This window comes from Lachnellula hyalina, assembly GCF_007821495.1.
Source record: "Lachnellula hyalina strain CBS 185.66 chromosome Unknown contig00120, whole genome shotgun sequence".
Lineage (NCBI taxonomy): Eukaryota > Fungi > Ascomycota > Leotiomycetes > Helotiales > Lachnaceae > Lachnellula > Lachnellula hyalina.
In genome coordinates this window covers 1-23,364 of record NW_022157234.1, presented here as the reverse complement: position 1 = coordinate 23,364, position 23,364 = coordinate 1, and the positions used below count along the sequence as shown (strand labels likewise).

Below are 23,364 nucleotides of genomic sequence, written 5' to 3'. Positions count from 1 at the left end.
ATGGCAGAAGCAAGTGAAAAGTACGACGAGAAAGTCGAGTCTCCAGGCCAATCGACCCTCACATTACCTCCCTCCCAAGACCTCGAACCCGAGCGCGAATTCGCAGACATCACCTCGCCCTCGCGCCCACAATCCCAGGGACAGAGACCATCGTCTATCCACCGCACGATTACACACACGCGCTCGAACAACGGATATGGATGCGCTGAAGAGGACGGGAGTTCAGAAGATATAGAGGCGGTGGGTGTGGTAGAGAAGGATCCCTGGGAGGTCCATTGGGAGGGTGGGGATAGTGATCCTTTGAATCCGAGGAGTCTTAGTACGGCGAAGAAATGGGTGATTGTGATTATTGTAAGCATGAGCTCGCTTTGTGTGTGAGTAGTCCAATTTTATTTAGATTTGGGAACTCAATGGTGTCTAGCTGGTGGTACAATGGTGGCTAGGGAGTTGATATAGAAGATTCATGGGACGGGAGTCAGTCTGAGATGGAAATCAGCTGAGGCTTAAAAACATGCTGACTTATTGCTTACAGGACTTGCACTTCTTCCATCTACTCGTCCACATATGGGCAGATCACAAAGGAGTTTCATTGCTCCAGGATTGTAGCTACACTAGGACTTTCACTCTTCATCATGGGGCTTGGTATTGGCCCCATGTTACTTTCACCACTTTCGTACGTCCCAGAAACTTCTTTGATGAAGTCTACTGACCCCCTCTAGTGAGTTCTATGGTCGCAGACCGGTGTACCTGGTTTCGTTTAGCATGTTCTTCATATGGATCATTCCCTCTGCTGTAGCTCAAAATATCCAAACCATGCTAGTAGCCCGGTTTTTGGACGGGCTCTCTGGTAGCGCATTTTTGTCTGTAGCAGGAGGCACCGTTGGGGACATGTTCAACCGCGATCAACTTCAGCTTCCGATGTTGATATACACGGCATCTCCTTTCGTCGGACCATCTATCGGACCCCTCTTCGGAGGTTTCATTAACCAATACTCGACTTGGAGATGGACCTTCTACATGTTGCTTATCTGGTCAGGTGCAAATTTGGGACTAATTGTTCTTCTCGTCCCGGAAACCTACCACCCCGTCATGTTGAGAAACAAAGCTCAGAAAATGCGGAAAGAGACAGGAGATGAGCGTTGGAAGGCTCCGATGGAAAAAATGGACAAGTCAATTCCGAAGACAATCGCGCATTCGTTGAAACGCCCATTCCAGCTTTTGATTCTCGAACCTATGGTTACGAATCTCTGTCTATTCTCCGCTATCTTGTTGGGGATTCTGTACTTGTTCTTCGGAGCTTTCCCCGTTGTTTTTGAGGGCAAGCACGACTTCACACTGTCCCAGGTCGGATTAAGCTTCTTGGGCTTATTCGTCGGAATGTGTATGGGCGCACTTACTGATCCTTTCTGGCACAACAACTACGTCAGGCTTATCAAGCAACGGGAAGCAGCAACCGGTGAAGTCGGAGCCAGTGAGCCAGAATACAGACTTCCTCCGGCCATTGCTGGGGCTGTCCTGGTCCCTGCCGGAATCTTCCTGTTCGCTTGGACAACATATGCTTCGGTGCATTGGATTGTTCCTATCATCGGATCAAGCATTTTTGGCATGGGGTAAGTGACAGCTCTTTTATTCTGCATCATTTTTCAGCCCGAACGTTGAAAACAGGGAACTTTGATATGGCAAGGTCAAGCCTCCAAGTGGCGTCCAACACGAGTTGTACCTGCGTTGAATGCAGCCTCAATCACTGATTATCAAGCCATAAGAACCTGGTTATGATTTGGGTGTTCTCCCACACTGAATTGACAGCTTCTATGCGTCTGTTTAACGGCTGGCCGCTATTTTGAAACTATCCTCCCTAGTTTTGAAGGATTTCAAAGCAGCCTCCCGTGTATATCAATTCCCCCATCCCGTTTATCGACCTCACATGACACGTCGAATTGATGCACGTGGTGTCGTACAAAATGTCATCACGTCGCTGACCGCTTGGAACCTGCAGAACTCTCCTCGTCTTCAGTGGCATCTTCACCTTCCTCGTCGACGCATACCCTCTGTATGCAGCTAGCTCGTTGGCTGCGAATAGCTTCGCTAGAAGCAGCTTTGGTGGTAGGTACCTTCATCTCCACTTCCTTGCCGAGGCTGATCTGATTGATGAATTACAGCTGCATTCCCACTTTTTGGCGTACAGATGTACCACAAGCTGGGCGATCAATGGGCTACGAGTCTATTGGGCTTCTTAACGTTGGCCATGATGCCCTTCCCATACATATTTTTCAGATACGGAAAGAAGATTCGCGGCAAGAGCCGCTTTGCAACTGCTTAAGACTCGCAGGCGATAGGGGGGCGGGCAGGCAATATAAAAAGTATATAATTTTCATTTATTTGTCTGCGCATATTTGTAAGTATTGATGATTTGGCATGCATAGATAGCGAAGAGTAACGAGCCAAGGATTTCCAATTTTGGATAAGGGGTGTGAACTGCATGGGCACGAAGGTAATCAATCAGACTGTTCACCTACATACAGTACAGTACAGTACAGTATAGTTACATAGTACATACATACATACATACATAATACACATGTCACTCGACTCGAGATTTGAAGTTGTGCTTCCCGCTCCCCCTCGTCTTCCCAGCGCCTCCTGGTACGGTACGGAGTATGGCGTGCGGTTTTGACCAACTCCAGAATCTTATCTGGAATGGATGGATGGTGATGGGATGGGTTGGGGATTACCCAAGACATGGGAAGTGTCTCATCCCATCCCGGCGGAGTGGAGTGGGAGGACCGGTTGCACAACCGCACGACCCGCACGCCCCCCATGCACGACTCGAGTCATCTGATGGGCTGAACAGTGAACACATGCTTCTGAAACTTGGCTACCCTGTAACATGATTATGTCTGCGTGCTTATTGGCATGGCATGGTACTGGTACTGGTATTAGTATTGGTATTGATATTGATATTTGTATTGGCATTATCACACCTGAATGCGTGCACACGAACCACGACATTCACGACTTCTGTACTGTACCGTTTTCTACCATACCATACCATATGGCCCCTGCGGCTCGGCTGGCTTGCCTGCTCGTGCTCGTGGGTGGGGTGGGGTGGTTGTTACGGAGTACGAGATGTTGAGTAACGGGACGGGCGGGCATGAACCAGTGAGCAGTGAGCAGTGAGCAGTCGTTTTTAAGGGAGATGCATGGATGGATGGATGGTATGGATGGTATCGTGGGGTATGGTGGCGGGTGTGTAGGATGGAATGGAAGCCTAGGATGGGGATGGGATTTGGTAGGTACCTAGGTAGGTAGAGAGGTAGAGAGGTAGAGAGGTAGAAAGGTATAGGTTAGCCATGCAAGAGCATGTGACTACCTACTCTACTATGCTGATTATTATTATTGTTGTTAGTATTATTATCGTTCGTGCGACTAGTATAGTGGTCTATTGGGATGATACTTGTACGGAGTATGGGAATAACATGACGGGGACCCATCTGGATGGCTATCACATTTCATATGCAGCGTCTGTCTGTCTTGCCTGCAGTACAGTACCTTATGAAGAGAATAATATAACAGAATGAATCAAGCGTGGGAAACTACAACACATGATAACACATGCTTACGACTGTTACTGCTACTGCTGCCCCTCCATTTTTGAATCATCTTGGCGAAGGTAAATCTTCCTCCCCTCCACATGAAAGGGGGGTGAGTGAGTAACGTAATGCGTCTGGGTGGAGACCTGGCCTGGATTGGGAATCATTAGCGAGACATATATAATCCGTACCTACTCTACTGTATTACTGTATTACTGTATTACTGTACTTTACTGTATTGTAAATCCCAGTCCAGTCCCGCTGAACCGCGGCGTCAAGGTCAAGCTGTTTGTGACGAACGTCCACCTTCCACTGCAAATCTCACATCTGCAGTGGCAACACAAACAACGTTGCCGGCACGCGCAGACCCAATCCCTATCCCAAAGCCATACAGTAATCAAGTAGAGTAGTCTTTCAATTGTCCTACCACAATACGAGTATCAATCATATCACTCGTCTCGTCTATTGCGACCGCTCCTCCAATTCCCCTCCCCTTCCTCAATTGGGGGGGTCTTGCGAAGCCGACCGACCGACCAACCGACCGACCGACCGCATCCGCATCCGCAGCTCACCTCACCTCACCCACCGGCAAGCAAGCCAAGCCAAGCTCATACTGTAAACCGCATCCCAGCAAAGTAGACCCCGCCTCTCCACTCTTGAAGAGCTTTCTACCGTGGCGTGGACCCAATAATAACCGCCGCCCGTATTTCCTTCAATTGACGTTTACCTTTTTCTCAGCCGCAAGCTCAAACCTTACCTCCTTGCTGATCTGAATCAAACCTTCAAGCAAGAAACCAATATTCGAACGTCGCGACCACAATACGATACGAGTCGATACATGAAGAGGTGGCGCGCCGGCGCGGAGAAAAAGATTAGCTGCGTAGGGCAGGGAAGGCAATATTTGGGCATCAATGCCATTGTGGTGGAGATCTGGCGCGAGCGACTGGAAACTGGAATTGGTGGACGGCTACCTGCATCTACATCGCGTCGCACGACATTGAAATAATACGTCTCTATCTGCGCAAGGTGGAACAACTGGCAGGGAGCGAAAGAAACATATTGATTGATTGCAAGAACGAGGTGCCATCATTTCGATCTGCCAAATAAGCTGAGCAGCGACGCAAGAGGCGTACGAGCGCCGCGTGATCCTGGCCCTGTGCTGGGTGGACTTACATACAGTGGTGGTATTGGTCGGCGACCTTGAGTGGCAGCAGCAGGCGTGGCTCAACGTGGGACAGGCAGAGAACGCTGGGAGCTCTGGGAAATACGGTACGGTACGTCGCGCCGACTTGCTTGGGGAAAGAGGGCACGGAGAGGAAGGCAAGAGAGAAAAAAACAGTGATTCGTGTGAGAGACCGAGTAGTACAGCCGACTGGAAGTGTTGGAGGCCGCAGGACGAAACGACACAAGGCGGGACTGGTCGAGCAAGCGGGACAGACCGACGGGCCAGGCTAAACTTCTCTGCAGTACATGCGAACGCGTGCCTGTAGCCGGATAGGCACGCGGCGAAACGTGGTGGGCATTGCGAGGGGGCGGGTACTTGCTGCCTTCTGCTAGAGAGCTTCGGTGCGTTGCGCTGCTGCCGATACGCATTACTACGCACTGGTTTGCAGCAGATTGTGTTGTGCGTTGAGCCATTGTGCTAGGAATAGATACACTCGACGGGCAGACTTAAGGTTGTGGATCACGGCGTGGAGCATACCGAAGCAGGGGCTTGTCTACAGGTCCACGGCGTTCCAAGACAGCAGCTGAGGCCTGTATAAAAGAGCAAGGTCATCGTGCATTGTTAGCAACTCCGAGCGGTTCACGGCGCCTCTGGGAGCTGTACTTCCCTGCTCTGTGTTACGAGCCTCCTGCACAGGGGTCCGTTCCAGGGTTTAACGAGCGGGCGCTCTTGCTGGGGGGTATTTTATTGACGGAGTGTGGTTTCGCAAGGCCGCGACCTAGCCTGGGCATATTGACACCTCCAAATTAGGTATTTAGTCCAGCATGTCGGGAGATACTGAGATAGATGATCCTGAGGTTTCGGAAGGCGCCTCGGAGAATGAGTATAGTGAGCATGAACAAGACGACCCCGATGCTGTAGGTAGAGAGGAGGACGATAATACAGATATGGCCGAGCAGAAGTTCAGACCAGACGGGGAGGAAAATGGGAAGTCTGGATCGACAACAACAAAGCCAAAGTTAGATCCCAAAGATCCATTAAGACCAAGGAGAAAGAAAGCTAGAAGAGCTTGTTTTGCATGTCAAAGAGCTCACTTGACCTGTGGTATGTTTGCTTCCCATCAGATGAACTGCTTGGCTCTTCAGCTCACCAAAATTTCCTCAACCCCACCGACTTTCTTGTGCCTAACGACAGCTAACATGATAATAGGCGATGAGCGCCCTTGTCAACGTTGTATCAAACGAGGTCTAGCAGATGCTTGTCAAGATGGTGTCAGGAAAAAGGCTAAGTATCTTCATGATGCGCCTCCTGAAGCGCTTCGACCTGTGCTGGGTCCTAACTACAATCAAGTCAACAATTCTCGGTCCAACAATGGCCCTCCTACAACTAGTACTTCGGCTTCCGATACATCTCCTGGAGCCAGTGGCTTCTTTTCACAGGCTGATGTATCCCCGTCCTATCCTATCTACAACTCTCAGCAAAATCCAATGCCGCCTCCTTTACAAGCACGGCTTTCGTATGGAAGTCAACAATCCCCTTTATCGCCTACCTTTCAAAATCAAGTCAATCGACAAGCTGCAATGCAAGGGTTGTCATCAGTAAATCAAGGATCGGCAGACGTCCAGAACAATTTTGGTGGTGCGCTTTTCGATCCCAGCAATCCAGCCTTGTTCAACTTTGACCTAGAAGGTCTCAATTTTGGAAACCACTATGGTGCATTGGAATTCAGCGTTTTAGGACATATGTCCTCTGGAGCTGCTGAAACTCCATCAAAGGACTCGATATCGTCACAGGGTATGAACGGTGTTAGTTTTAACAACGGATCCGTATTTGGAAATAACATGGATCAATATGGTCAAATGTATCCCCAAGAGATGCTTTCAGAGTTTCATGGTATGGACGGACGGAACGCTGGCGGGATGTTCGCCCATAACATTCAGCATGGATTACCACATGCATACGCAATAGGAACCGGACCCACAAGTCACCACAGTCCAAGCACAGACGCAAGTCCAGGCGCGAGCGGAATGGGCTTCGAAAGCTCACCCACAACAACCGCACATACACCCACGGCAACGCCTCACCCCTACCGCGCACCTAAACGGCAGGACGCCAAACCCGGCCCAAGCCAAAGATTTGGCCCTTCCTCCGTCCTAGGAAAACGGACCCGCGACGCTTCATCCATCTACGACACCGTTCACGAACCTTACTCCTACACCGCTGGCTTCCACGGCCTGACTGCCTTCCTTCAACGGCGGTTCTCCCCCACCAAAACGCTCCGCATCGCCAAATCCCTCGCTTCCATCCGCCCCTCCTTCATCTCCTGCACTAAAGCCCTCAATCGCCAAGACCTAATATTCATGGAAAAGTGTTTCCAGCGCACTCTATTCGAGTATGAGGAATTCATGCACAATTGCTGCACGCCCACCCTCGTGTGTCGACGTACTGGCGAAGTGGCAGCTGTGAATACGGAGTTTACGCTGTTGACGGGTTGGCGGAAGGAGGTCTTGCTCGGCAAAGAAGCGAATCTGAATATCAACACTGGGAAGAGTATAGATAGTTCCGGCCCGAGCAGTCTAGGTAACTCACGGCTTGCGACGCCCCGAATGCGCCCTCTTAGTCTAGCCGATACCCAAGGCAAGGACGGGAAACCACAGCCGGTATTCCTAGCCGAGCTCCTCGACGACGATTCCGTCATCGAGTTCTACGAAGATTTCGCGAAGCTGGCGTTTGGTGATAGTAGGGGTAGTGTTACGACGCGTTGTAGGCTCCTGAAATACCAGACCAAGGAAAATATGGAGGGTAGTCCCGAATCCACCAAAGGCGATGAGAAGAATAAGCAGAAGGAACGGACGCCTGGTGGAATTGGCGGCATGGGGAATCGGGTGAGGGAGATTGATGGCGAGCATGGGATTGGCCGCCTCGAGAGGGATGGGAAGATGGATTGTAGTTATTGCTGGACGGTCAAGAGGGATGTTTTTGATATTCCCATGTTGATCGTTATGAACGTAAGTATTCCTTCCCTTTCCCCATACGATTTATTTTCTTTTCTTGAAGATTTTGCTAATATAATGCCGTGTCATGCAGTTCCTCCCTTGCATCTAACCCCCCTTGCTCTCTTTCTCCCTCTCTCAACAATACTGCCACACAGTATACCTTCCTTCTTTCTGTCTTTCTCTTTCTTGGATTATATTATACTAGGCTTGGTATAGATAGCATAGCATAGCATGGAAACCGGCGCTGATGGGGTTAGGGGCCTGGAGGGCTGGAGGGGTTATACACGGGGATGGGCAAACATGGGATGGGATGGGACTGGTGCATGATAGATTGGACATTGATCCTTTCCTCTCGGTGGCGTTTTGGACTTTGGAATTCTGGTTTCTTTGGAATGTGATGTATGTGGTTGGATGTGGTGATCAAAAGGTAGAAAGGGGTTGTGGATGGTGGTAGAGCGTAGAGGGTGGAGGGTGCGACGTAAACGTGCAATTGACTTGCAGTGAAAGCTTGTGGATACGAATATACGCACGCGGCTTGTTTTTGCGGGGAGGCAAAAGTTATACAAATACAATACAAATACAAAACAGATACAAATGCAAATATACATACAGATACGATTATAGATACATGATGGTAAGTAAGTACCTAGGTTATGAACGAATATGAATAATATATCTAATATATAAGAACTCCCAAATTTACATCTCCTTCTCCTTCTCCTTCCGCTCCTCTCGCGCTCCTACTTAAAAAATATCATTTTGTTTTTCTACCCTAGCCTTCTTATTCTAAGTTTCTGGCACAGGGAGACGGGACGGGACGCTTGAAGATCTCGTTTCCTTCCACTTCCCCACGCCCCCACTATTTAAGTGGATCCGCGAGAGGATTTGGGATGTGAGCTGCGAATCGCGACGTGCAACAAAAGTTGACGAGCGAATGAATGGGCTGATGTGGATAGGTATGAAAGGCAGGTAGGTGGGTGGAATTGAGGGATAAATACCTTACGGAGGGGGCCTTAGCTGGTACTAGGTTAAGAAGATACTCTGCGGAGGGGTGGGACTTATTTGCTTATATATATTCTGTAGGAAAAGGGTTCATGCTGTCGGTATAGAACCCTAGGTAGTATAGTGCTGTTCTATAGGTAGTTTGAATTGTATTAAGTTTGCGCGGCGTTTGATGGTGGGTTTGATTTGGAGGCTGGTATTAATGTATACTTGGACTTGGATGTATATCCTAAGTATTAGGGTAAGGTCATTCATTGGTGTTTGATAGATTCACAAGATCGATTTACAATGAAAGTCCACAGGTAGAGGAATTGCGACCCTGGTCCCTGATTCAGTTCCTTCTACTCTTCGGGCCAACAATAGATATCGTGTCACAGTTGTCAATCTATACTAGGACGAGCAATAATTCGCCCAGGCCAATTGATAGAGAATTCACAGCCTACTATTAACTTGCCCCTCCTCAAAAAGCACAAAATCCCATCTCACCCCCAACATCTCCACAGCTCCATCACCCCCCAACACACCCATCCGCTTCGCCCTAATCAGCATATCACCCAGCGCAATTTGTCCTTCCACGCCAATACATATCTCCACCAATCCTCCAGCCTGCCCATGTATCCCCGGTACGAAGTCCAGTCTCGCGTTTACAAACTCGTTCTCTCCTCCCCGCTTCCCGCGCACTACGCCGAACACATCTTCCCATTGCCGTGCCGCACCCTCTACACCGTCGTCTCCGGGCGCGAGTCGACACGTAGCGGATAGTAAATGTAAATCGGAGTGCCGTTTCATGCCAGCGGCGTAATCTGCATATGAGGTGCGCGGTCCGCAGGCGTGCCAGGGGGAGAAGCTGGTTTGTAATGGCGTGGGGTTTGTAAGGGAGGGGGAGTGCGAGTCGAGTTCGGGGATTATGCCACCTATATTCACCAAATACTGTTAGCTACAATGCGAGTACTTGCGACAAACAGAAGATGTCTATTTCAGCCTGACTTGGGTGGCAGAGAAATCGCGTACCCGTAATCCCTTTTGGATGATACTGAACGCAGACGGAATCCTCACTTTCATGATTAAGGATTACCTGCGCCAGCTTATTCGACTGCAGATAGTCTCGCCGTGCAGAGGCATCTTCGGTCTGCATGATAATCATGTATCCGCCATCCCCGCGTTTTGAGAGCAGTCTGCCAGCAGTTGTGTTTGGCTTAAAGGGCGAAACGACCTTGCTTGCTTCCATTAGCCTTGAGCTATATAAAAACTACATCATTTGTCAAGACTTACCTCAATAACATCACCTCCTATGGGAACTACGAAGTCATTAGAAAAAGAGTTAATTAGTAGCTTCGTGAAGCCATGTACCAAGTATGTTCCTCAGTCCCCATTGCTCAACCAGAGGATCTCGAAAGATAACCTCCGTTCCAATGACCGTTATCTGTTCTCCATTTAGCCCTCCTTTGGACAGTCTATTTTTGTATCCGGCATACTAGCAGATCCTTTGCACGTTCTAGATCCGAGGCCACGAGTGCGATTTGGCGGAGACGCGTTGGTGCTGGTGGCATTCGCGCCTGGGGTTTCGTTTGTGGCATTTTGAACCGGGCTGGGATTAATTTGGATCTATATGAAACGTATAGCAAACATAATCACATCAGGAGAATGGCTGTGAAGCCATTTACTTGGATATAAAATATGCGGATCAGTAAAATATGGTCGTCGTCGTCGTTGTTCTTCGGTGCCTCGGCTGCCGGTTAAAGTTTCCCCCGCCCCCATCTTTAGTGTGCGCTAGACATCTACACCTCCTGTAGGTAGTAGGTGGCACACAACAACATCAATTACTTTTCTGTGAGATATCAAAGGGCCATTATCTAATCTACCGAGTATCATTATCCTCCAGTTTGCCCAAAGAACTGCATTCCCATCTTCGCTCACTCCCAGCGCCATCCATCTATCCTACTTAAACCCCCCCAAAAAAAGAGCTTAAGCCGTCTCGACAAGTCTCACCATGTCTAAGACCAAGTACCAAGATATCATCCTAACCATAGAAGGTCAAATCGGAATCATTAAAGTATCTCCCGCCCTCTTCTTTCCAGAATATCAAAATAACAATATATAGTTTAACCGTCCTAAATCCCTCAATTCATTCGGCGGCAAGCTCATGGCGGAGACAACTGCAGCCATGCGTGAATTGAATGATCATCCTGACACCGTTTTCACGGTTCTTACTGGAGAAGGAAGATTCTTCTCAGCTGGTGCTGATGTGAGGGGTAAGCTTCGTCTTTAACGTTATTATAGCTTGGAAATAAATGCTGATGAAGTGTGTCCAAGGTTCTGGATTAGATTCCGACGAGACATATGCCAATGATGCCGAGAAAAAGTTGGCATATATTACTCGCTTTGCCCCAGGTATATAATCCCTTTATTATTTTCTATCCCTCCCTCTTCCATGTATCCAATTCTTGGCATCTTTCCATTTCCCGTACTCACGTGCACTGCATTCCCTAGGTCTCGAAATGCTCCGCAGTATAATCGACCATAAAAAAGTATTCGTCGTAGCCCTCAATGGCCCAGCTGTAGGCGGCGGCGCAGCCTGGTTCACAGGGAGTTCTGACATCCTGCTCGCCTCGACCTCGACCTATCTGCAGATAAACTTCTCCTCCCTCGGCCTAGTCCCCGAATATGGCTCCGCCATCAACCTGGCGCAAAGCATGGGCGTGCACCGCGCCAACGAGATGCTGATGTTTGGACGCAAGCTTACTGCTGAGGAATTGCAGCAGTATGGTATGGTGAACCATATCTTCCCTGCGGAGGGCTTCCAGGAGAGCGTCAAGGGCTTCTTAGAAGAGCAATTGAGGACTAATGATGGGAAGAGTATGATTGAGGTTAAGAGGCTGCAGAATGCGCCCCTGAGGGATGGGAGGTTGGTTGCTGTGGCTAATGCTATGGATGCGCTGGCTGAGAGGTTCGTGGATGGAGCTCCAAGGGCGAGGTTTGCGGAGAAGAAGAAGCAGTTGGAAGGTATGTCGTCTTTCTTTCTGTGTTATTGCTGGGCTTGCTGACATAATGTGATGTACAGCCAATTCTAAGAAACGGGCGTCAAAAATTTAGGTGGTAATACAATCAATGTATAAGTACTTCCTTCTATATCCCAGCCAATCACAGAGAACATCATATCAACCCTCCGCCTGGTCTTAAGTCCCATATTCAATACAGCGTTTTGCCCGTGGCACTTTACAACATCCGGAAACGCAGAGCTAAAAAGCGGAGCTATTTATTGTAAAAGAACGATCATTGTCTCGACACAAAAACGAATGCCAATTTTAGACCTATGATATTCTAACATCTCCAGGAGCACCAAGACCGACCGACCGACCATTGGCTCAAAGTATCACAACCCCGACCACCAACTCGTCTCCGCCACCTCAAACGAAGCATTCAACGGCGTGTTCGCACTGGAATTTCCAACAAGAACATCATAAACCCCACTCTCCTCAATCCACTGATCCCGCTCTTCGTCCCAGAAGCTCGTAGCGTATTTCCTCTCAATCACCACTTCGACTTTCTTCCGTGACCCCTTCTCAACGCGCACTTTTTGAAACCCTTTCAATTCCTTCACTGGTCGTCTGATGGAGGGATCTTGCTGCGTGAGATAGACTTGCACGACTTCACTGCCGTCGACCGAGCCGGTATTTTCCACGCTCGCGCTGATTATAAGTGACTTGTCGTCCACAGCGACGTGCAAATCAGACAACGCGAAAGTAGTATACGAGAGACCCCAGCCAAACGGCCACGAGACGGCTTTCTTCGTCGCTTCGTAATACCGGTATCCGACATAGATGTCCTCGCTGTAGAGCACACGGCCGCGCTCTGATCGGTAGCTCAAGTACGCGGGGTTGTCCTCGACTTGCTTGGGGAATGATAGCGATAGCTTGCCAGAGGGGTTCACGTCTCCGTATAGGATATCGGCAATGGCGTTTCCGGTTTCGTTGCCGCCGTACCAGGCCTGTACGACTGCTGCGACGTCGTTCGCCCATGGCATGGCGACGGGGGTTCCGGACTGTACTACGACCACGGTCTTGGGGTTTGCAGCCGCTACGGCTGCGACCAAGGCGTCTGTGTGTTCTGGTAGATCCATGTGAGGACGATCATGTCCTTCTTGCTCCCAGTCCGAGTTCAATCCCACGCATAAGACCACCTGATCGACCGACTTTGCAAGCTCAACGGCCTTTTTAATCTCCTCTTCCACATTGATGACTCTCGCGCCACCAATTCTTAAACCACCACCGCCGAACGACACAACACCATCGGCCTCGGCGAGCTTCGAAGTAACGCCACTCGCCCACTGAACCTTGATTTTGTAAGTCTTGCCCGCCTCGACATGTTTAATGCCCGTCTCCTCTACAGTTCCAACATTGAAGAAGCTCCCACCAGGCCGCTGTGTTGTCTCATTATCAACCAAGACCTCACCATCTACATACAGCTTCCCCGTCCCATGAACAGTCAATCCAAACTCAAACTCACAGCTCTCGTCAGGCATGAAGTACGCTTCTACTTCAGCCCACCACAGATTCTCCGTCAGTTTGGGGTGCGTGTAATCAGAGAGGTACATATTAGTGTCCACGATCTCGATGGTGTCGACGGGTACGCGGTCTGTAACTGTGGGTGGTGATGTAAAGGCCTTGAAAACAACGCCGGGCTTGCCGTCAGCCGTCTTTACTTGGGCCCCGAGACCGGGGAGCATCTTGTGCGCGTAACAGCCCGTGGAGTATTTTACGGAGCCGCCTTTGCCGGATATGCCGTCGAAGGGCGTGATGGCGTAGTATGGATTTAAAGTCGCGGAACCCCCGCCACAATATGCGGCTGCCTTCGCAGCAGGCCCGATGATAGCTACCTGGCAAGATATTAGAATTTGCTAGCATTCGCGGCAAGATTTTAGGTCAACTTACCGTCTCGGTCTTCTTGAATGGAAGAGCGTTACTCTCATTTTTGAGTAGAACTATCGATTCGGAACCAATCTTCCTCAGGAGCGCGGCCGTCTCAGGGGTATTTTGTGATTTTTCGGGTGCATTCTCAGGAACACCGGAATCTCGGACTCGATTTGATAGCTTGAGAACTTCTCGCACGCGAAGATCCAAAGTATGCTCTGTTATCTTCTTGGAAAGAAGAGCGTGTTCCAGAATTCCGCCCCGCCATCTGGTTGGGCCGGGCATTTCTAGATCAAGGCCCGCGTTGATTGCTCCGGAAGTAGAGTAAGTGCCGAACCTGAATACAATATATGTCAGTTCTTGGTCTCAAGTACGAACACAAAGCTTCGCATAAGGGGACGAAACCCACCAATCACTCATAATCAACCCCTCCCACCCCCACTCCCCCCTTAAAACATCCTGCAAAATCCTCCTATTCTCACTCAGATGCACCCCGTTCAACTTATTATACGCCGTCATAAAACTCCCCGGCCTCGAATCCCTAACCGCAATCTGAAACGGCAACAAATAAATCTCCCTCAAGGCACGTTCCGTAACCCTAGAATCAACAGCCATCCGCTCATGTTCTTGGTCGTTGGTAACAAAATGCTTAATCGAAGCCACAACCCCAGTCGTCTGTACGCCATTCACAATAGCCGCTGCAGCGAAACCGGCTAAAACTGGATCTTCGGAAAACGATTCGAAGCCCCGGCCACCCAGCGGACTGCGTTGCATATTCACAGTTGGTCCGAGCAGCACGTGAGCGCCTTTGAGCTTGGCTTCTTCACCCATTAGCACACCAGCCTTTTGGAGGAGGTCGACATCCCAAGTTGCGGCGAGGGCGGTTCCGTTGGGGAAGCAGGCTGCGGGGGCGCCGTTGAAGAATCTGGTGCCGCGGACACCATTGGGGCCGTCTGAGAGACGGAGGGAGGGGACATTGAGGCGGGGAATGGCTTTCGTGTGCCAGAAATCGATGCCTGTATCCTTGATCAGTTTAGAGGCGAGCAAGGGAAAGTCGTTAAAAATCACCTGCGGTCAAAGCTGCTTTTTCAGTTTTGGTGAGCTTCTTTAGAACATCTTCAACGTCGAGGAGCTGGATTGGTGATGGATGCGGTTGTGATCCGCTGACGTCGCCCATGATGAGTGATGTTTTGGTATCAATTAACCAGAATAGATGAAATTAGAAGTATAGGAAAGAGAAAGTAAAAAGAGCAAAGACGTCGGTAAGAGGAGCTCATATGAGGAATAGCTTTTGACCCTGACCTTGACCCTGGCTGGCCATGACCCGAGGTGGAAGTTTCCGATATGCCGTCAGAAGTTTCGGGGAATCTGCGGCACAACAAAACGAGTCCGCACGGGTTCCCGGCTTGCGATGAAGTCATTCGCTGAGTATGGAAGTTTCCCCATAAAATGAGACTATCATGAAAGATCTGGGGCTCTGATAAGCGGAAACGAGGCCCGATGAGCCACTACCCCGCCGCCCCTTACTTTTAGCGAAGTAAGAAACCTCCCACTAAATGATATACCCGAAGTTCTGCCCTGCACTCTCAATGGCTCGCTCTTGGCAAAAGAACCTCCACACTGTGCTTCGTGATCTATGCTGACATCTACTGTTGGATGAGGGCAAGACACGTACCCCCGGGAGATCCGTTGCGTGCCGCAGGAATACTTTGGATACACCCGGAAGAAGGTTTGTTGGATTGTATCTCGGTTGTACACTAACGACTCGTCGTTTGCAATAAGGCTGAAGCAGGTCTGAAAATAGGTAGCTGGTTCTTTCACAGCATTAGTCGTCCTCCTGATATCGCAACTTACTGTCATCTTGCAGTATGAAGCTGCTAGTGGAGGTGCTCATTCATCGTCACCAAGCGACGTGTTTTGTCTGAAGTGTTGAAGTGTCTTCCGTTCAATTCGAATTTGCACAACATGTATCTTATATATTCCATATAAATAGCTCCATGCGGGAATAAGAATTGCCAAAACGTCTCTCGAAAGATTGCGCCATAAATACGGGGTATCTCATCATGCTTCATAAATCATCATTATATCTCTGCAAGTATAAGAACCTGTTTCGCAATCGTCTCACTCGCCTGCCGTTCCCTCAAACGCCCCAACCTCTCTACCATATTTTTCGGGAACCTCGCTCTATACTTTTCCGGTATGACCTTCTGCCTCACAATCAAAATCGGATCCGCATTTGCGTTCGTCAACCACACTTTAGCAATCATATTTGAGCCCGATTTCCCAATCCAGTAACTGACTTGGTGCTGCAGGTTGAATGGCGTGAGTGTTGCTGCGATGGTTGTTGGTTCACAGTTGGAAAGCTGTGGGAAGACTGCTGTGTCCAGCAGGTTGCTGACATTGTGCCAGGGCTCAACTTCAAGGCAGCGGCATTTATGTTTGTCACTTTGGAGACACAGCGGGGCGATGCATGCAAAGGTTGCGCAGTCTTCTGAGTCGGCGAGGATGCGTGCCCATAGGCTTGTCTTTTCGCAACGTAGGCGGAGGCTTGAATGCGGACTTTCTTTTCGTACCCATGCAATCACAAGCTCTTCGCCATTCTTGTCGATTCCAGTGTCTTTTAGTACCTCTAGCATAGATCGTACGATCTGTATTACGCTATCTCGCTGTTCTCTTGTGAGGTTTTCGAACCACTGTTCTAAGTCATTTGTCCGGAAGTTTTCCACGATATTGCATCTCGTCTTGAGGTCTTCCCAGTGGGCGGGTCTTTGGATCCGTGGCTCGACGAACGCCACCATTACATCGGCAAGAAGCTCACAGAGAGCAACTCGCCTTGCAACTCCCGTGCAAAAGCTAACCTGAAGCCTGCATGTCGAATTGAGAAACGCTAGATCGATCTCGTTGAAAGGAAGCACCAATTGCTGTTGCTTCAATGTGACACCATTTTGCTTTACGTATATAGCGTTGAATTGGAGAACGGCGTACTGTCCACCTTTTAACCCTGCTTGTCTCTCTCGAAGCTCCCAGCTACAGCCATAGGTCCCAAGGTGCTTTAGATATCCATTTGTCGTTGGATGGCGCCAGCTTTTGGTCTCGTCCAATGGACAATTCCTGTTAATTGTGGTACCACCTATTAATATTTTCTCTTTCGAGTCGAAACTTTCTTGTCGTTTGAATAAAAGCTTTGCCCCAAACTCCAATGGAATTTTTCGGGATCTCCGATCATGCGAGCTATGGTCCCTCCACCAATCTCAATCTCTTGTAGTGCTCGAGGGCCCATCTTCAAATCTGCGATAAATCTCGCGGGACCCCAAGTTTCTGCAATATCTTCTGGGCTTGCTAGAAGGTCAAATTCTTTGGCGAAAAGGGTATCAAAGGAGTGTCTGAACACCAAGGCCGAATCGCCGACCATGTCCTTCATACAAGTGAAGTCAAGCAGCTCGACTACTACATACCCTGAACCCAAATTCGTTTGTTCCAAAGTCTGGCTTCCTAGAAGATGTATTTTTTTCAACTCTTTCACCAGATATCTTGGATGTAGCCCACCAATATGAGCTTGAACATAGCTCAGAATTGCCACAAATAGACATTGAACAATCAACTCAAAATCGGGAACTCTAATGTGAAAGTAGTTGTCGAAATAGGCGGCGTTTCCGATTAAAAGTCTAAAGATCTGCCGTGCACAGATATTACAAGTTGACACATCATTTTTCCAATCCATCAAGGCGTAATAAAAGCCTCTTAGAAGGTGAATATCGATATTGCATAATCGAATGCGATCTTTGTGTGAAATTCGCAATATGCTAATTGAGTCACAGCAAAGTCCACTCGCTTGAAGAAATCCAATAGCGTGCATGATCCTGTCCATATCGTATATAAGCTGCGAGATAAGACTGACCTCTGGTTTCCTCTCGGTGTTCTCCGAAGTGCTGATCCAAGCGCAGGAATTCGCATCTTCAAATTGAACGTACGAAGTATTAGACCAAAAATCCTCGACTTCGAGAGGTAAGATACCAGCAATTCCACAGTATTCACTAATTATCTCTTTCGCTTTCTTTCCCGGTATTTCAAGTGGATGAGAATGTCTGATCTGAGGGGAGCTACTAACTTCGTGGCCTCCTTGATGTACGCAATTTTCCTGATGGAATTTGTCGAGCATTTCAGTCTTCATTAGTGATGGGGGTGCAATGCGAATCCAAGGCGACTCCTTCTCGCCGTCAATAAGAAGCTTTGCCATTTCCGCACAACTGCACCCGATATCCAATAGTTCGTGAAGCCAGTCGAAGTCTTCTTGCGCTACCTGCAAGAGAGGGAAGGTTAGTTTCTCGACAGTATATTCTGAGAACAGAACTTTAGACTTGAAACTGCTATAAAACTTTTCATAAAGTTTGCTACCTGATAAGACACGGCGCGAAAATGAAATATATCGAAGGGCGTGTAAACGGCAACTCACATCTTCAAAATGCTCTTCCAAAAGCTGACAGACAGGGTAATACCTCCCTTGACCACTAGTTCTTGCAGCGTATGTGCTGTGGGTCGATTTTCAAAACCAGAAGCCTCGAATTTACGCTGAACTACAGCATGTGTATTCCTGTCTGAAAATTTGCATGAATGATAAGAAACTGGTCGAGCGTTTGCTTCATGATTTGCGTCTCTCTTGTCGGCTGGCCCTGGAATTCCATACAGAGGTTTGGATGGACTTCTTCTTTTCTTGTCGTCTCGCCGGCTTGTTTGAAGTTTTGATTCTTTAGTGCTGAGCCTTAAGTTAGAATTATCTTTCACTTCGGAGCTCTGTTTGGTCTCTGGCAACTGGTTGCGCTTCTTCTGATCCTTCTTGCTTAACGTGGGCTTAAAATAGTCGTCTAGTTCCTCTGCCTTTATTGGTGGTGTTTCCTCGAAAGTTGCCATACCATCTCTTTGTCTCTTGTAACCTTATTGCGCTGCTTCTGTTCTTTCCTGTCTTTGCTTCCCAACTTAGGAGACGAGTCATCGCTGTCGGTCAAGTGGCCAGGCCAATCTTCAGGTCCGCCTCGAAGTGATTTCCGAAATGCTTTTTCTCTCCTGGGCCAATGTAGTCTCCAGAGGCACAAGGTCGGCCATGTCATGTTCTAATTGTTCACTGTATTGTGCCGTCCCCAAATTTAAGTCAACTCCCGAGCCAAAATGCGTGCTCGAAGATCTGGCTCTCGACGTAATACTCGCGCGTCCGACAGAATCGTTCGGCTTCGGTCTATTAGAGTCCTCATTTTGACGACCGGCTCTTGCAATCGAATCACTAGCCCCATATCTAATTCGTGACTTCGATCGTTCACGACTCCATGGACTCCATGGGGGTGACTCACTTCTGAAGTGCTCAACGGAGTTGTATTGGGAATGATCGGCTAGGCCATCTCGACCGAAAGAAAGGCTATTCAGATTCCTCGGTGCCTCTGACTTCCAATCTGGTGCCATGGCAATTGGGACCCAATTTTGAGGCAGCTGTCTTGTCCCTTCCCTTAATTGTGCCCCAAGAGAGTTCTTCGAGTAGCCTAATGTAATATCGCTGTTATGAAGAGTATAACCATTGAGATTTATCAACGCTATCGCAGCATGGGTAATACGTTCAAATTCAACAAAACAAGTCGGCGCATTATGCTTAGTTCTAAAGCATAGGCGTTTATAGCCAGCCTGCTTTGAGAAATCTCCTTAAGCTCATCTTCAGAGGTGTCGAGATGGAGATTTCCCACGTATAAAGTATTGCAGGGAGGGTGTTTGTCGGTGGGGTAGACTGACGGAAGGTCTGCAGAGTCGTCAGGCTGCGGCTGGCTATCCTCTTCGAATTCCGTCGCTCTCGTCGCAATGTCGTACTGCCAGCCGGTTTCCGCAGGAGAGCTGGGCACCCGCAAAACAGGGCGTTCCAAAGGAGAGGACCCATCATCACTGCTGCGTAATGCAGGTAGTGGGGGTGTAATGGAAGAGGCGGTATCTTGGTCGAGTCTTTGCGACCCTGGTGCATTCTGTGCCTGTCAGCATTGTTTACATCACTCGGGAATAGTAGATACAAACCATGGCGGGAAGAATACTATGATATATATATGGTAGGATAGAAAATTAAAAGGGACTACAGAGGAATCTGTGAGCGAAGACATAATCCTGAATGCTGTGCTGCAAAGTGCTGGTGAGGTGGCATCAGGTGAGGCTGCTGAGTATTTCCATGCAGACCCCTCTACCGAGTATTCTAGCTTCTCCTTCAACATACCGACACAACTCCTCGCCTCCTTGCGACATTGATATAAAACCCAATACAAAATGACATTTTGTTGAGCCGACAGTTGATTGTAATCTGTTCCTCTCTCTTTTGCTAATGTGTCATTGATCTTCCATCTCGGGTTAGCCAAGAGAAGAGATTGTGCGACTCTGAATACAATAGTCTCTGTTGGTATCACATGGGGTGATCACTCCTCACTAGCTCGTAGCTTGTAAGACTTGACTCTATTCTGCTGTTCGTTCATGATGTCTAGAAGCTATCGTGTGTTGCAGGACGAAGAGGAGAGGCTATGCCTTCTTCGCTTACGTCAGCTGCGGCAAGTCACATGACTAGAATGTTCCGCAACCATTACCCGATAGTCTCGACAGTCTCCTTGTCAGTCCCGAACCTGCGCTGAAAAAGCAAGTCCCTGGCGCCGTTTTCATCCTTGTTGACGTTACAATCCTCGGTTCTCACATGCCCGAGAGCTCGGTCTTGGGTGAGGGAAGATGGTACAGTACAGTCGTCTAGCCACCTTCCCCCCCTTAATCCCCGCACTACCTCTACCAGTACTGTCGCTATTCAAAACGCGCGATGTAACAAAACACAAGATATGGGTTAGATGGTGTGGTTTAAAACCTGGATTTGGTAGGTTAGTCGTTTCTTAAATTACGCTAGCTGTTATATTTTGATTTCGTGGTATAGGGCAAGCTCAATTATCTATTGGAATTTGCGACTCGTACGTAGTGCGTTTTAAATAGCGACACTACTTGAAATGTTACTCCAGAATACCAAATAGTTCTAGGTCTCAAGGATTATCCGGCCACAGTTGAGGTGCTTGCCACGATAAGAGCCCAAGATCTCCCAGATGTCTTTTTTTTTTTGGTCTGCGATTGTAATAGAAATTTCTACTTGGTACATTTAGTCCACACCCAATGACTGGTCCAATGTCATCCAGCGAGAAGTCTACAAGAAGCAGTGGTGAAGAGCGTGGGCAGAAGAAAATCCTTCTTCTTACAAGCAGCGAATATGGCCAAGCCAATGTCATCCTAGCGGTTGCTTACGAGCTACTCCTGCGTCGAAAGTATCAAGTTCACTTCGCATCCTTTGCACCCCTCGAAGGTCGTATCAGAGAACTCAACGAGCTAGCCGCAACGGACGATTCAACAGCCGCTTTATTCCACACCGTTCCAGGTCCTTCATCTTCTGAAGCTCTGGCTGCCAAAGATGATTTCATAGGACCATACCCCCCTGGAATTCGAGGAGCTTTAGATACGTATCGAGTGACTCTTCCAGCAATAGCTAATACTTGGGATGAGCGTGAATACATGCTGGGCTACGAGAGTTGTATACACATTTTGCAAGCTGTCAATCCCGATATAATCGTGGCCGATCCCCTCTTCAGCCAAGGACTCGATGCCTGCTTGAAAATATCACGGAAGTGCGTTATCCTGAGTCCGAATACGTTTCAAGATATTCTTCGCAAGAGGCAGCCACTGTCTAGACTTCAGTTTTTTCTATATCCAGCGTAAGTATACACACACTTTCCAGGCCACCGGTACTGAGTGTCATAGTATCTCATCCGCATACCCATATCCCGTTCCCTGGCATCTCATCCCAGCAAACATCTACCTCAAAACCCGTCTGATTTTGACCCTCATCACATCCCCCACAGTCAGGGCCCTCATGTCATGGCGCAAAGCTCAAAATATCCCCGCCCTACCGCCAGTCTTCAACATCTGGCAAAAGGAGAACCACTACCTAGTGCCCTCAATTCCCGAGACCGACTTTCCATGCTACCTCGAGTCCAATGTCACTGCCTGCGGACCGATTTTGCTTCCATTCTCGTTGGTGTCGGAAACAGACCCGGAGCTTCAGGCGTGGCTTATGCGTTGTCCTACCGTGCTGATTAATCTTGGGTCACACATCCGAATGGATGGATCTATGGCGCGGCAATTTGCAGCAAGTCTGAAGCAGTTACTTCACAACAGACCTGATATTCAAGTTCTATGGAAATTGAAGGCTCCCGGCGCATCAGCATTTCAAAATGGGACGAATTCGAAACTAAATCTAGAGGGCGGTTTTCGGGCCACTGGACTGGAAGAAGGACCACTAGATGCAATTTCGAATGAGCTCGCTGCAGGAAGGGTCAAAGTGCTAGAATGGCTTTCGGTAGATCCATTAGCTGTGTTACAAACCGGTCGTGTGATTTGTTCTGTGCATCACGGAGGCTCGAATTCTTTCCACGAAGCTCTGAGGTACCTGATAATCTGTGTCCTTCCCTTGGTTACAACTAACCATTCCTAGTGCTGGAGTGCCACAGATCGTCCTGCCCTGCTGGCTCGATACCTTCGAGTTTGCCAACCGCGTCGAGTACTTGGGTATTGGCATCTACGGAAGTCGAAGCGCTGCACCTAGTGTCGAGGCTGCAGAATTGGCTAGAGCTTTTTCGCGAGTATTGGGGCACGGTGGGGAAGCTTTGAGGATGAGGCAGAAAGCCAAAGAGCTGGCGGAGATCAGTGGGAGATTTGGCGGGCGCGCGAAAGCGTGTGAGAAGATCATCAAGCTTTTGGAGCGCATATGATCCAACCTTACTATATCAGATATGGTTCTCTTTCACGACTACTGATTTGTACTCCACCATGTTCCTTTCATGTTCTTTTTCCCAATATGAATGATGAGTCTACCTGTGTACAGAAGTACAGAGTTTCTTTTTCCAGCAAGTCGATCGCAAGATCATAACTTGGAATCCGTTTCCACTCGAACAGAAATATGGAAATACGGAAATACCCAAGACGATCGAAATATTCCCTGATTTGCAATTCGATCTTTCGGTTCTTTTCCTTCCTCCTGAAGAAGACCCTCATCACATGACTCTCCTCCCCCACTATCCCTGGCCTACCCTACCCCTACCTACCCGCGCCGCAACGCATCGCATCGCATCGCATCTTCACGTCAACTCCGATTCGCACAACTACGAATCAACCAATAAGAAGCCTCACGCAACGACCTCCCGCCAAGCTGAAAAGGCCCTCTGGAAATGCTGACGCGGCGGCGCCAAGAAGCGGCGTGATAACACTCCATATCCGTAGCTTAACTTTAAACTCACTCAACGATACGTTAGGCAGCACTTTCTCACTTCAATTGTTCTGAAAATCAGAAGCTCGTGATACGTTTTTCCTGCCTCACATACCAGCCCTGAGCTGTACCTAAGGTACCTTTTATCTTTATAAATATATATCTCCGGAAAGATACCTAGGTAAAAAATAAGTGCAATCATGAATAGACACCGCTACGAACCCGTAAGTCACTATCCAACCCAACCCCGCTCTTGCGATATATATCCTCATTCAACAACCAGGTCTCCCAACGCGATCGCGACACCCAACCCGTAATCCTCTCCCCCATACCTACATCCACATCCCCCTCACACCCCAATTCCAACAACTACAACTTCAACACTGGCCTCCCCTCG

At 48.7% G+C, this 23,364-nt stretch overlaps 6 protein-coding genes across 6 annotated transcripts; 4 read left to right on the top strand and 2 right to left on the bottom strand.

Annotated features, from left to right (window-relative positions):
• atB_0 (Efflux pump) lies at positions 1-2,320 on the top strand (the record flags this gene model as incomplete). The annotated part of the gene is made up of 5 exons (XM_031151658.1): positions 1-374; positions 533-673; positions 720-1,610; positions 1,997-2,103; positions 2,160-2,320. 5 exons carry the CDS (start codon positions 1-3, stop codon positions 2,318-2,320), a joined length of 1,674 nt encoding a protein of 557 aa, XP_031003496.1.
• A 3,259-nt stretch (positions 2,321-5,579) lies between these two features.
• LHYA1_G006722 (Transcription activator of gluconeogenesis) lies at positions 5,580-7,860 on the top strand (the record flags this gene model as incomplete). The annotated part of the gene is made up of 3 exons (XM_031151657.1): positions 5,580-5,859; positions 5,965-7,763; positions 7,843-7,860. The coding sequence occupies 3 exons, from the start codon at positions 5,580-5,582 to the stop codon at positions 7,858-7,860; spliced, it is 2,097 nt and encodes a 698-aa protein (XP_031003497.1).
• Positions 7,861-9,185: 1,325 nt separating this feature from the next.
• Positions 9,186-10,330, bottom strand: LHYA1_G006721 (uncharacterized protein; the record flags this gene model as incomplete). Its single annotated transcript, XM_031151656.1, has 5 exons — positions 9,186-9,667; positions 9,765-10,002; positions 10,026-10,051; positions 10,104-10,176; positions 10,229-10,330. The coding sequence occupies 5 exons, from the start codon at positions 10,328-10,330 to the stop codon at positions 9,186-9,188; spliced, it is 921 nt and encodes a 306-aa protein (XP_031003498.1).
• Positions 10,331-10,743: 413 nt separating this feature from the next.
• Eci2 (Enoyl-CoA delta isomerase, mitochondrial) lies at positions 10,744-11,797 on the top strand (the record flags this gene model as incomplete). Its single annotated transcript, XM_031151655.1, has 4 exons — positions 10,744-10,806; positions 10,855-11,005; positions 11,067-11,144; positions 11,244-11,797. 4 exons carry the CDS (start codon positions 10,744-10,746, stop codon positions 11,795-11,797), a joined length of 846 nt encoding a protein of 281 aa, XP_031003499.1.
• A 329-nt stretch (positions 11,798-12,126) lies between these two features.
• bglI_1 (putative beta-glucosidase I) lies at positions 12,127-14,840 on the bottom strand (the record flags this gene model as incomplete). Its single annotated transcript, XM_031151654.1, has 4 exons — positions 12,127-13,629; positions 13,685-14,000; positions 14,073-14,679; positions 14,732-14,840. 4 exons carry the CDS (start codon positions 14,838-14,840, stop codon positions 12,127-12,129), a joined length of 2,535 nt encoding a protein of 844 aa, XP_031003503.1.
• Positions 14,841-20,824: 5,984 nt separating this feature from the next.
• Positions 20,825-22,473, top strand: sdnJ (Glycosyltransferase; the record flags this gene model as incomplete). Its single annotated transcript, XM_031151653.1, has 3 exons — positions 20,825-21,417; positions 21,464-22,147; positions 22,197-22,473. The coding sequence occupies 3 exons, from the start codon at positions 20,825-20,827 to the stop codon at positions 22,471-22,473; spliced, it is 1,554 nt and encodes a 517-aa protein (XP_031003502.1).
• Positions 22,474-23,364: the final 891 nt, after the last annotated feature.